We start from the raw sequence: 12,938 nt of genomic DNA, 5'->3' as shown, positions 1-12,938 counted from the left end.
AGCTATAAATCCCTTAGGGTAAGTCTTCAAATGAAGAAGACCGCAGCTAAAATACCTTAGGGTAAGTCTTCGAAGGAGAAGACCACAGTTAAATTGCCTTAGAATAGGTCTTCTAAGGAGAAGACCGAAACCACGCAGTCTCTCTGGACCAGGATCTCCGTAAACCACTTGATGAAAAAATCACCTGCAGGGTTGCATCAGTTTTGTTTGGTGCTACTTGTTTTTCCTCGTTTCTGCCTTAGCAACCTTAGATACGTCTTTGAAGAAGAACCTTAGCACAGACCAAATTGAAAACTCGCAAAAGCCTGTAAGTGAATACTTACCAGAGGACTATCAGTAGCGAAACAAATAGGACGGGATGATCCGTTACCAAGTACCTTCCAAGAAAGACTGATTGCAGTAAAAACTGATCCATTTATCTTAAACAACCTGAAGTTCTCACAAGAGAATCAACTCAAAACAAACGAGCAGGCCCCACTGCTCATAGATTAGCTAGGGTGGCACCACTGAAGGAAACGGTAAATTTGCACAATTAGCATTAACCTTCTGTTTGGGTAGGCATTAGGGAAATTAGTTGGGGTCAGCAGTATACAAGCTGAGTCTGTACTCACTACAGAAATACAGCTGACAATATTCACAGAGTCTAATTGCAATATCCATTTATCCATTACAGTTCAATATCCATTACAGTTGTGAGTTAGTGAGTCTTCAGTGACAGAATGTGCTGTCTCAGGCCTAGCCCTGTGGCAGCGGTCAGGATCTCTAATTTTGATTTATATATATGTTAAATTTTTTGTCCTGTTTTAACTTTAAGATAATATATCATCTTTGAAGAAAGTATTTTGAGAAAGAATATCAAGGTGAGCTGGCAATCCTGGTCTGTTGGTCTACACAAGTATTCAGTTCATCTTACACCTTCCATCCTGTAGGCTGTCTACCAGCTGACTGCCACAGCTGCTACCGCCTGCCGCCACTATCCGCCACAGCCGCCATCGCCCGCCACTCCCACAGCAGCCGCCATCGCCCATCACCTCCGCCACAGTCGTAATTGCCTGCCACCGCTGCCACTGCCGCCATTGCCCGCCACTGCTGCCACACCCGCCACTGCCCGCCACATCCGCCATCACCCGCCACTGCCGCCACAGCCGCCACCGCCCATCCCACTGCCGCCACTGTCCGCCACCGCCGTCATAGTTGCCACCGCCCGCCACCGCCGTCTCAGCAGGCACTGCCTGCCACAGTCGTCACTGCCTGTCACCGCCGCCACCGCCGCCACAGCCGCCGCCGCATGCCAGAGCCGCCACAACGGCCACCACCACAACAGCCGTCACCGGCGTTGCAGTACTCACGCCGCTGTCACAACCGACTCCGCCGCCTCTGCCGTCACAGCCGCCTCTGCCGTCACAGCCGCCTCCGCCGTCACAGCTGCCGCCGCCGTATTCACACGCTGTCATAACCACCTCCACAGTACTCACACTGCCGTCACAGCCACCTCCGCTGTCACCGCCGACGTCACAGCCACAGCCTCCTTACTCACTCAGCCATCACAGACGCCATCGTACTCATGCCGACATCACAGTCGCCACCTCTATCATCTTTTTCACTGTCTCTTTGCATGTCTTTGTACCTCTTTCTGTCTATTTCTCCTTTCTCCATATGTCTTTCTCTTCTCTTTTGCTCTGTCTCCATCTATTTGCTTGTTTGTCTCTCTCTCTGACTGTTTTTATGTCCTATCTTTTTGTCTGTATCTTATTCTCTTTCTCAGTCTCTTCTATCTTCCTCTTGTTTCTCTACATCGATTGTCTGTCACTCTCTCTCTTCATCTGTCTGTCTGTCTATGTCTCGCTGTCTCTCTCTCTCTCTCTCTCTCTCTCTCTCTCTCTCTCTCTTCCTCGTTTTTCCTATTTTCATCTCTTTCTCTGCTTCTCTGTCTCCTCTCTCTCTCTTAAATTCTCCCTGTCTTTTTCATCCTCACTCTACCTCTCTCCTTCTCTTTCTCATCTACCTCTTAAATTCATTCTCTCTTTTTTCTTCTTCCTCTCTTTTCTTTCTCTGTTCCCTCTTTTCTAGCTTCTCTCTCTCGGCCTCTCTCTCTTTCTTCCTCATTCTCTATCTCCCTTTGATTCTCTCCCACCACTTTCTTTTTGATTGTCTCTCTCCCTTTCTTTCTCTCCTCTTTCTTTCTGTTTGTCTCTCTCCTTTGTTTATCTCCTCTTTTTTCCTGACTGTCTCACTCCCTTTGTTTCTCTCCCTCTTTTCTGTCTGTCTCTCCTGGCAACTCTCCCTTTTCCCTCTGCCTCTCTCTCTTTCCATGTATCTCTCTCTTTCTGACTCTGTTTTCTCTCTTTCTGTCTCTCCTTGACTGTCTATCTCTCTTTAAAGTTCAATAAAGATAATTATACTTAATATATACAATAATTAGTAATTAGAATAAATATGTTATGAAAATGATAAAACGTGTTATTAAAACGTTATGGCTTCACGTTTTATAATCGTATTTACAAATTCTCAAAACACGTGTATGGCACATAATTAAAAACGTTATTCAAACAATCAAATATGATTTTGATCATGTTTTAAAAACGAGAAAATGATTGTTAGGTATAAGGTTTTCCAGATCTTTTGTTATCCATTTCAGGTCATTAGTATTCGATCTATCTAATTTGTATGGTATACTACGTTCATGTGCTTTGCTTAGAATTGTTTAAATTGGTTATATTTTAAATCCACATCAAAATTCCTTTTTACATCACCCATCGCTGGGTTCATGTCTCGCTCCAAGACCGGCCCACCCGCCCATGCCCAAGACTTTCCAATCTATTTCACCCACAAAAAAACTTATGCTATTAAAATCAGCTTTTCGAAAATCTGGCATTTTAACTGATTTTTTCCTTACAAATCTATTCAATTCTATAATAAATCTGATTTTTTTTGTGATCACTGTTCCTTTGCTCACTCCTTATTTCGATGCCATTAATCTGCGTTTCCCTGTTAGTTAACACTAAATCTAAAATATTTTTTTCTGCGCGTTGGTTTCTTAACGTGTTGTGTAAGAAAGCAATCATCAATTTTTTGTTAGCAAATCTTCTGCTTCACTTTTCCCTGGTTTGTTAAACCAGTATTCCACTAAAATTAAAGTCATCCATGACACAAATACTGTTAGACCTAGATGCTTTAGATATTTCATCCCATAGATACTTTGCTTCCATTCTGTCTAAGTTTGGTCGCCTGTATATAACTCCTAATATAAGATTTTTTGCTTTTTCGTTTAATTCTAGCCAAATAGTTTCTGTGTGTGGCTCAGTTTTGTTTCTTTCTTTGAGACTACATTTCAAATTTTCCCTAACATATATATCTATTCCCCCTCCTCGACTAACATATCTGTCTGTGTGAAATACTTTAAATCCGTTTATTTATTATTCAGCTAATAGTTCTCTATTTTCTACAATCATCCATATTTCGGTAAGTGCAATAACATATATTGTTTCTGTGCAAACAAGATCATTTAAATAATTTCTTTTGTTTCTGAGACTCCTACTGTTTGTACAATATACCCTAAGTGTTTTATTATTTTGAGGTGTTACTTCTCTTTCCCTGTTGATTTTGCCAATTTGTTTCCCCCCACAAACATATGTTTTTATTACTTCCTTTCTCCATGTCAATTCCCATACCACTATCTACTAACAGTTTTAACCCAAACAAACCACTCTAACCACAGGTTCCAACGAGTTCGCAACAGCATCAACCCCCAGCCCTAGATAGATGAACCTCATTCTGAGCATACATATCATTTCTCCCATAGAAGTGTTCCTAATTATCTATGAAAGATATTGCATTTTATATGCAATATTTGTCCAGTCGGCAATTGATACCATGTGCCCTCAACATCCATTTCTTTACAACTCCCTTTCTTGGAAGAATGCGACATATGATCGGGATTCCTCCCTTGCTCCTAACTAATTCTATTGCTGTCTTAAACCTCTGTATCAGTGCCTCACTCCTAACTCGTCCAACATCATTTCCACCTTCACTGATACAAATAATGGGTTTGTTCCCATTTCCATCAAAAATATCATTCATGTTGTGAACAATGTCACCAATTCCACCTCCTGAATAGCAAACTATTAACCTGTTCTCCCTTATCTCATGGCCTGATAAGTTCCCCCTGTCTCCTGATAAGGATAAAGATGCAGTGAATGAAATATTAAAGGGGCTAGAGATGGAAGAGGTTGCACACTGCATTGAGAAGAGTTTTCAGATTAGGCTGGTACAGAAAGGATAGAAATCGCCTGATAAAGATAGTGTTTGCAAAAGAGACCACGAAGGAGAATATTCTAGCAAGGCAGATCCAACTGCAGTATGTGGGAGAATTAAAAAAGTATTCCTCTATTGGAACATGACGAGGGAAGAGAGAGCCATGGCAGCAGAAGCAAGGAAGAGTCCCAGGGTGAGAGGAGAAAACGAAAACCAGGAAATCACAGCTCCCAATACAACATGCCCAGTGGTGAGGGGGGTTATCTTGAGATTCTTGAGGTTATCTTGAGATGATTTCGGGGCTTTAGTGTCCCCGCGGCCCAGTCCTCGACCAGGCCTCCACCCCCAGGAAGCAGCCCGTGACAGCTGACTAGCACCCAGGTACCTATTTACTGCTAGGTAACAGGAGCATAGGGTGAAAGAAACTTTGCCCATTGTTTCTCGCCGGCACCTGGGATCGAACCCAGGACCACAGGATCACAAGTACAGTGTGCTGTCCGCTCGGCCGACCGGCTCCGCATGGGGGGGGGGGGGGGAGGGGACACACAACCAGCAATCCAATATTACCAGAGGGGGAGGGCAACTCCACCACCCTCCTCTGCATACAACCCCCTCCTCTAACCCAAACCCTCCCAGCCCCCACTCAAATGCTCAGATAACACTCAAACCTCCCTCACCCCATTCCCACCCTGCTACCTCTCCCCCATTCCCACCATGTCCCCTCTTTCCCTTTCTCTCCTTGTACCCCTCCCCCCTTCATCCCATACCTTCCCTGTTCCCCTTCACTTGACCCCCCACACGTCACCCCTGTATCCTCTGAGACCCTAATATCTACCTCACAAATCCTTACACCTATGGAACAGCTTCCCCATCTGCAGAACGCTCACAAAGAAGGGGACATGAGAAGACACAGAAGAAAGTGAGTTTCAAGGCGATGTATACTAACATAGATGGGATTACAAATAAAACAAATGAACTTGAAGAATGGGTACTAGAAGAAAACCCAGACATAATAGCACTCACCGAAACAAAGCTAAAGAAAACCATAACAAATATAGTGTTTCCACAAGACTACTGTGTTGTGAGGAAAGAGAGATAGAGATGAGGAGGTGGTGGTGTAGCTTTGCTGGTAAGAAAAGACTGGTGTTTTGAGGAGACAGTTATTCAAGGCTGTGAAGGTTTCAGTGATTGCATAATAGGTACCATAGCAATTGGAGGACAAAAAACTATAGTCGTAGTCATGTATAACCCATCACCAAATGACAGAAGACTCAGGCAGCAACATGATAGAAACAACATGGCCACCATTCGCATAATAGAGAGAGCAGCTTATGTTGCTAGCAGGAAAAGATCTGGACTACTAATCATTGAGAGACTTCAACCATGGAAAGAGAGATAGGGATCACAGAGATCCACTTGCAGGACCAGACACATGGAGAGCTAAGCAGCTGGACGTGGTAACAAGAAACTTACTTTCTAAGTCAACACATCAAGGGACCGTCAAGAATGAGAGGGGGAAGATGAACCTGCCATTGCATGATCTCATATTTACCCTAAATGAGTGGGATATATGGGAGGTTAAGTTGGAAGCACCCATGGGAATGAGTGATCAAACTGCATTGATCTTTGAGTACCTGGTAGAGCTAGAATTTATCTCTCCCCCACCCCCACCCCCATAGAAGAACTATGAAAGAAAAGGCTGGCATACCGAAAGGGATATTATGAGGAGATGTGAAGTTTCCTAATGGATATACCATGGGATATAGAAACCAGAGCCAAGTTTGTACTAGACATGGTGGACTATGTCACCCAAAAGTGTCAAGAAGCAGTAAACAGGTTTATCCCGGCACTAAATGAAAAATCTGAGAAGCAAAAGAAGAAGCCACTGTTTAATAGGGCATGTACGGTATCAAAGGAACTGAACAAAAGGGCATAGAGGAACTTCCAAAATAACATAACACCAGAAAGAAGAGAGATACCAGAGAACCAGGAATGAGTAGGTTTGTGTGAGAAGAGAAGCAGAGAAAAATTATGAAAATGATATTGCAAACAAAGCCAAGACTGAACCAAAGCTACTCCAGGCACATCAAGAGGAAAACAACAGTGAAAGAACAGGTGATGAAATTTAGAATAGGTGAGGACAGGTATACAGTGATTGACATAGAGGTGTGTGAAGAACTCAACAAGAGGTTCCAGGAGGTCTTCACAACAGAATGAGGTGAAGTCACTGCAGTAGGAGAGTTCCAGTAAACCAGGTGGGCTTGGAAAGGTTCGAAATTACAAGAGATGACGTCAAGAGACACCTGTGTGATCTGGATGTGAGAAAGGCTGTTGATCAAGGCGGAATCTCATTATGGGTATTGAAAGAGTGTGCAGAGTCACTGTGCTTGCTTTTCTCCATAGTGAATAGTAGGTCACTGGAGACGGGAGACCTAGTAGACATATGGAAGACGGCTAATGTAGTCCCAATATACAAAAAGAGTGACAGACATGAGGCACTGAACGACAGGCCAGTTTCCTTATTTTGAATACCGTGCAAGATAATTGAGAAGATCATGAGAAAAAAACCAGTAACAAATCTGGTGAGAAGTGACTTCGTAAAAAACTCGCCAACATGGGATCAGGGAGGGTAAATCTTCCCTCTCAGGTGAAATAGATTTCTACGACCTGGTGACAAAGGTTAAGCAAGAAAGAGAAGGTTCGGAGGACTGCATTTTCTTGAACTGTCGGAATCCTTTGACACAGATAAGAGGCTGGAACATAAGCTGGAGAGACAGGCAGGAGTAACAGGTAAGGTGCTCCAGTAGATAAGGGAGTACCTAAGCAATAGGAAGCAGAGAGTTATAGTGAGGGATAAGGCCTCAGACTGGCGTGAAGTCACCAGGGAAATCCCACAGGGCTCTGTACTCGGACATATCCTGTTTCTGATATACGTAAATTATTACCAAAGGGTATAGACTCATTCTTCTCAATGTTTGCTGACGACTTCAAAATTAAGAGAAGGATTAAGACAGCTTAAGGCTTCAAGAAGACCTGGACAAGCTGCAGGAATGGTCAAACAAGTGGTTGTTAGAGTTAAACCCAAGCAAATGTAATGTAATGAAGATAGGTGTAGAGAGCAGGAGACCAGATACAAGGTTTCATTTAGAAGATGAAATACTTCATGAGTCAGAGAGAGAAAAGACCTGGGGGTTGATATCACCCCAGACCTGTCCCCTGAAGCTCATATCAAGAGGATAACATCAGCGGCATATGCCCGGTTGGCCAACATAAGAACGACCTTTAGAAACTTGTGTAAAAAATCATTCAGAACTTTGCATACCACATATGTCAGACCAATCCTGGAGTATGCGGTTCCAGCACGGAGTCCATACTTAGTCAGACATAAGACTAAGTTGGAAAAGGTACAATGGTTTGTCACCAGACTAGTACCCGAACTGAGGGGTATGAGCTACGAGGAGAGACTTCGGGAATTAAACCTCACGACACAGGGAGATAGGAGAGTTAGGGGGACATGATCACCACCTTACCTTGAGGTTACCTTGAGTGCTTCCGGGGCTTAGCGTCCCCGCGGCCCGGTCGTCGACCAGGCCTCCTGGTTGCTGGACACTTACAAGATTCTCAAAGGAATTGATAGGGTAGATAAAGACAGACTATTTAACACCAGAACACAAGCACTAGGGGACACTGGTGGAAATTGAGTGCCCAGATGAACCTTAGAGACGTTAGAAAGATTTTTTTCAGTTTCAGAGTAGTAGACAAATGGCATGCATTAGGAAGTGATGTGGTGTAGGATGACTCAATTCTAGCTTCAAGTGTAGATATGATAGAGGCCAGAAGGCTCAGGAATCTGTTCATTAGTTGATTGGCAGATGAGAGGCGGAACCAAAGAGCCAGAGCTCAACCCTCCTCAAGCACAACTAGGTAAGTACAACTAGGTAAGTACACACACACACACTGGTGGCGTGTCCACTCATACTTCCAGAACTCCACACAAGGGGGTCTAGTAGATGAGTGGACAGTGCGCAGGACTCGTAATTCTGTAGCCCGGGTTCAGTTTCCGGACCAGGCTGAAACAAATGGGCAAAGTTTCTTTCACCCTGTTACCTAGAAGTAAATATTTACCTGGATGTAACTATTTGTTATACTAGGTGTGTGTGTACTCACCTAGTTGTACTCACCTAGTTGTGTCTGCAGGATCGAGCATTGACTCTTGGATCCCGCCTTTCGAGCATCGGTTGTTTACAGCAATGACTCCTGTCCCATTTCCCATCATACCTGGTTTTAAAATTATGAATAGTATTTGCTTCCACAAAATGTTCCTGAAGTGCATTCCATTTTCCCACTACTCTCACGCTAAAGAAAACTTCCTAACATCTCTGTGACTCATCTGAGTTTCAAGCTTCCATCCATGTCCCCTCGTTCGGTTACTATTCCGTGTGAACATTTCGTCTATGTCCACTCTGTCAATCCCTCTGAGTATCTTATACGTTCCTATCATGTCCCCCTCTCTCCCTTTTCTTTCTAATGTCGTAAGGCACAGTTCCCTCAGGTGCTCCTCATACCCCATCTCTCGTAGCTCTGGGACGAGTCTCGTTGCAAACCTCTGAACCTTTTCCAGTTTCATTATATGCTTCTTCAGATGGAGACTCCATGATGAGGCGGCTTACTCTAAGACTGGCCTCACGTAGGCAGTGTAAAGCGCCCTAAATGCCTCCTTACTTAGGTTTCTGAATGATGTTCTAACTTTTGCCAGTGTAGAGTACGCTGCTGTCGTTATCCCATTTATATCTGCCTCAGGAGATAGATTGGTGTTACGTCCACCCCCAGGTCTCTTTCACGCGTCGTTACAGGTAGGCTGTTCCCCTTCATTGTGTACTGTCCCTTTGGTCTCCTATCTCCTAGTCCCGTTTCCATAACTTTACATTTACTCATGTTGAATTCCAGTAGCCATTTCTCTGACCATCTCTGCAACCTGTTCAGGTCCTCTTGGAGGATCCTGCAATCCTCATCTGTCACAACTCTTCTCATCAACTTTGCGTCATCCGCAAACATCGACATGTAGGACTCTACGCCTGTAAACATGTCGTTAACATATACAAGAAATAGAATTGGTCCCAGCACCGATCCTTGTGGTACCTCCACTTGTTACTGTTCGCCAGTCCGACTTCTCGCCCTTTACCGTAACTCTTTGGCTCCTTCCTGTTAGGTAGTTCCTTATCCATGCTAGGACCTTTCCCCCACCCCCCCTGCCTCTCGAGCTTGAACAGCAGTCTCATGTGCGGTACTGTATCAAAGGCTTTTTGGCAGTCCAGAAATATGCAGTCTGCCCAACCATCTCTGTCCTGTCTTTCCTCGTTATTTTATCATAGAATTCCAGAAGGTTTGTTAGGCACGATTTCCCTGTCCAGAACCCATGTTGATGTTTGTTCACAAACCTAATGTTCTCCAGGTGTGCAACCAGTCGTAGCCTAATTATTCTTTCCAGTATTTTACAGGGGATGCTTGTCAGTGATACAGGTCTATAGTTAAGAGCCTCCTCCCTATCACCTTTCTTGAAGATCGGCACGACATTTGCCTTCTTCCAGCAACTGGGCAATTCTCCTGACATAAGTGACTCATTAAAGATCATTGCCAGAGGCACGCTGAGGGCCTGTGCTGCTTCTTTTAGTATCCACGGTGATACTTTGTCTGGTCCAACTGCTTTAGTTGCATGTAGTGTTGTCAACTGTTTCATTACCTCCTCTGCTGTCACCTCTATATCTGATAGTCTTTCATCTAGGGTAACCCCTTCCAACAATGGGAGCTGCTCAGGCTCGGTAGTGAACACTCCATGGAAACTGGCATTCAGTGCCTCGCAGATTTCCTTGTCACTTTCAGTATATGCCCCTCTGTCTTCCTTAGCCTTGTCTCTTGGTCGTTAACTGACATTTTTCTTCTTATATGACTGTGTAGTAACTTAGGTTGTTTTTTCGCTTTGATTACAATATCGTTCTCATAGTCCCTTTCCGATGTTCGTCTTATGTTAATGTAATCGTTCCTAGCTCTGTTGCATCTGATCCTGTTGTCCTCTGTCCTTTGTCTACTGTACTTCCTCCACTCCCGCCTGCTGGCCATTTTGCTTCCTGACACTGTCTATTAAACCATGGGTTATTATATTCCTTCTTATTTTTTCCCTTTACTGTTGGTATAAATCTCTATTCGGCCTCCTGGCATTTCTGTATGACTAGGTCCATCATATCTTGAAACTGTTTTTCCTCTAATTTCTTCCTCCCACTGCACTTTACCCAGATAGTCCTTTATCCTCTTATAATCCCCTTTCCTGTAGTCAACTCTCCTTTCCCAGATCTCTTGTCCCATGGTCATAAGTTTGAATTCCATCATGTAGTTCAAAGACTAGGACACAATGGTCCACTGGCCCCTAGAGGTATTTCATGCTCTAAATTCTCGATATCTTCTACGTTCTGGGTGAAATCAGGTCTAATAGGCTCGGTGCATCTCCTCCTCTTTCCCTTGTGTCTTCCTTCACATGTTGTGTTAGGAAATTCCTGTCTATAACATCTACTAATTTTGCTCCCCACGTTTCGTCCCCTCAATGGGGATTCCTTGATTCCCAATTTATCTATCCATGATTTAGGTCCCCCATGATCAGCAGCTTCGCTCTCATTCTGTGGGCTAGTGTTGCTGCCTTCTGCAGTTCATCTATACATGCTTTGTTGTTGTCATCATACTCCTGCCTGGGTCTTCTACTGTTTGGTGGGGGATTGTAGAATTACCAAGATCACAATCTTCCTCCCATCTACTGTCAGAGTTCCATGTATGAAGCTTGTGCACTCATTGGTAACTCGATTTCCCAGGTCTTCAAACTTCCATTTCCGCTTTATTAGGAGTGATACTCCCCCTCCCTGTCTCTGTGTCCTCTCTTTTCGTATCACCTGGTACCCTGCAGGAAAGATTGCATCTGAGATCATGTCATTAATTTTAGTTTCCACTAATTTAATTAGTTTCCACTAATTTAATAATAATGTCATTAATTTTAGTTTAGTTTTTTAGTTTTTTAGTTTTGTTTGTGTGTGTACTCACCTAGTTGTACTCACCTTGTTGTGCTTGCGGGGTTGAGCTCTGGCTCTTTGGTCCCGCCATCTCAACTGTCAATCAACAGGTGTACAGGTTCCTGAGCCTATTGGGCTCTATCATATCTACACATTGAAACTGTGTATGGAGTCAGCCTCCACCACATCACTTCCTAATGCATTCCATTTGTCAACCACTCTGACCCTAAAAAAGTTATTTCTAATATCTCTGTGGCTCATTTGGGCACTCAGTTTCCACCTGTGTCCCTAGTGCGTGTGCCCCTTGTGTTAAACAGCCTGTCTTTATCAACCCTGTCAATTCCCTTGAGGATCTTGAATGTGGTGATCATGTCCCCTCTAACTCTTCTGTCTTCCAACGAAGTGAGGTTTAATTCCCGTAGTCTCTCCTCGTAACTCATACCTCTCAGCTCGGGTACTAGTCTGGTGGCAAACCTTTGAACCTTTTCCAGTTTAGTCTTATGCTTGACTAGATATGGACTCCATGCTGGAGCCGCATACTCCAGGATTGGTCTGACATATGTGGTATATAATGTTCTGAAAGATTCCTTACACAAGTTTCTAAAGGCCGTTCTTATGTTAGCCAACCTGGCATATGCTGCTGCTGTTATCCTCTTGATATGAGCATTCAGGGGACAGGTCTGGCGTGATATCAACCCCCAGGTCTTTCTCTCTCGTGACTCTTGAAGTATTTCATCTCCCAAGTGATACCTTGTATCTGGTCTCCTGCTTCTACCCCCTATCTTCATTACATTACATTTGCTTGGATTAAACTCTAACAGCCATTTGTTCGACCATTCCTGCAGCTTGTCCAGGTCTTCTTGAAGCCTCAAGCTGTCCTCCTCTGTCTTAATCCTTCTCATAATTTTGGCGTCGCCAGCAAATATTGAGAGGAATGAGTCTATACCCTTTGGGAGATCATTTACGTATATCAGAAACAGGATAGGTCCAAGTACAGAGCCCTGTGGGACTCCACTGGTGACTTCACGCCAGTCTGAGGTCTCACCCCTCACTGTAACTCTCTGCTTCCTATTGTTTAGGTACTCCCTTATCCACTGGAGCGCCCTACCAGTTACTCCTGCCTGTTTCTCTAGCTTATGCATCAACCTTTTATGGGGTACTGTGTCAAAGGCTTTCCGACAGTCCAAAAAAATGCAGTCCGCCCACCCTTCTCTTTCTTGTTTAATCTTTGTCACCTGATCGTAGAATTCTATCAATCCTGTAAGGCAAGATTTACCCTCCCTGAACCCATGTTGATGGGTTGTCACGAAGTCTCTTCTCTCCAGATGTGTTACTAGGTTTTTTCTCACAATCTTCTCCATCACCTTGCATGGTATACAAGTTAAGGACACTGGCCTGTAGTTCAGTGCCTCTTGTCTGTCACCCTTTTTGTATATTGGTACTAAATTAGCAGTCTTCCATATTTCTGGTAGGTCCTCCGTTTCCAGTGACCTACTATACACTATGGAGTGTGGTAGGCAAAGTGCTCCTGCACACTCTTTCAAGACCCATGGCGAGATTCCATCCGGCCCAACAGCTTTTCTCACATCCAGCTCCAATAGGTGCTTCTTGACCTCATCTCTTGTAATTTCG

At 44.0% G+C, this 12,938-nt stretch overlaps 1 protein-coding gene across 1 annotated transcript in view; it reads left to right on the top strand.

Annotated features, from left to right (window-relative positions):
* Positions 1-358: 358 nt before the first annotated feature.
* LOC138355662 (ice-structuring glycoprotein-like) overlaps positions 359-12,938 on the top strand; it is a 44,252-nt gene continuing 31,672 nt past the window's right edge. The window contains exons 1-2 of the mRNA XM_069310985.1: positions 359-373; positions 930-1,558. Of these exons, the coding sequence (XP_069167086.1) occupies positions 359-373; positions 930-1,558 (644 nt within the window). The remainder of the gene's footprint in view (positions 374-929; positions 1,559-12,938) is intronic.

Source organism: Procambarus clarkii, chromosome 68 (assembly GCF_040958095.1).
Source record: "Procambarus clarkii isolate CNS0578487 chromosome 68, FALCON_Pclarkii_2.0, whole genome shotgun sequence".
NCBI lineage: Eukaryota > Metazoa > Arthropoda > Malacostraca > Decapoda > Cambaridae > Procambarus > Procambarus clarkii.
The sequence above is the reverse complement of the archived record's forward strand: the minus strand, read 5'-3'. Positions and strand labels throughout refer to the sequence as shown.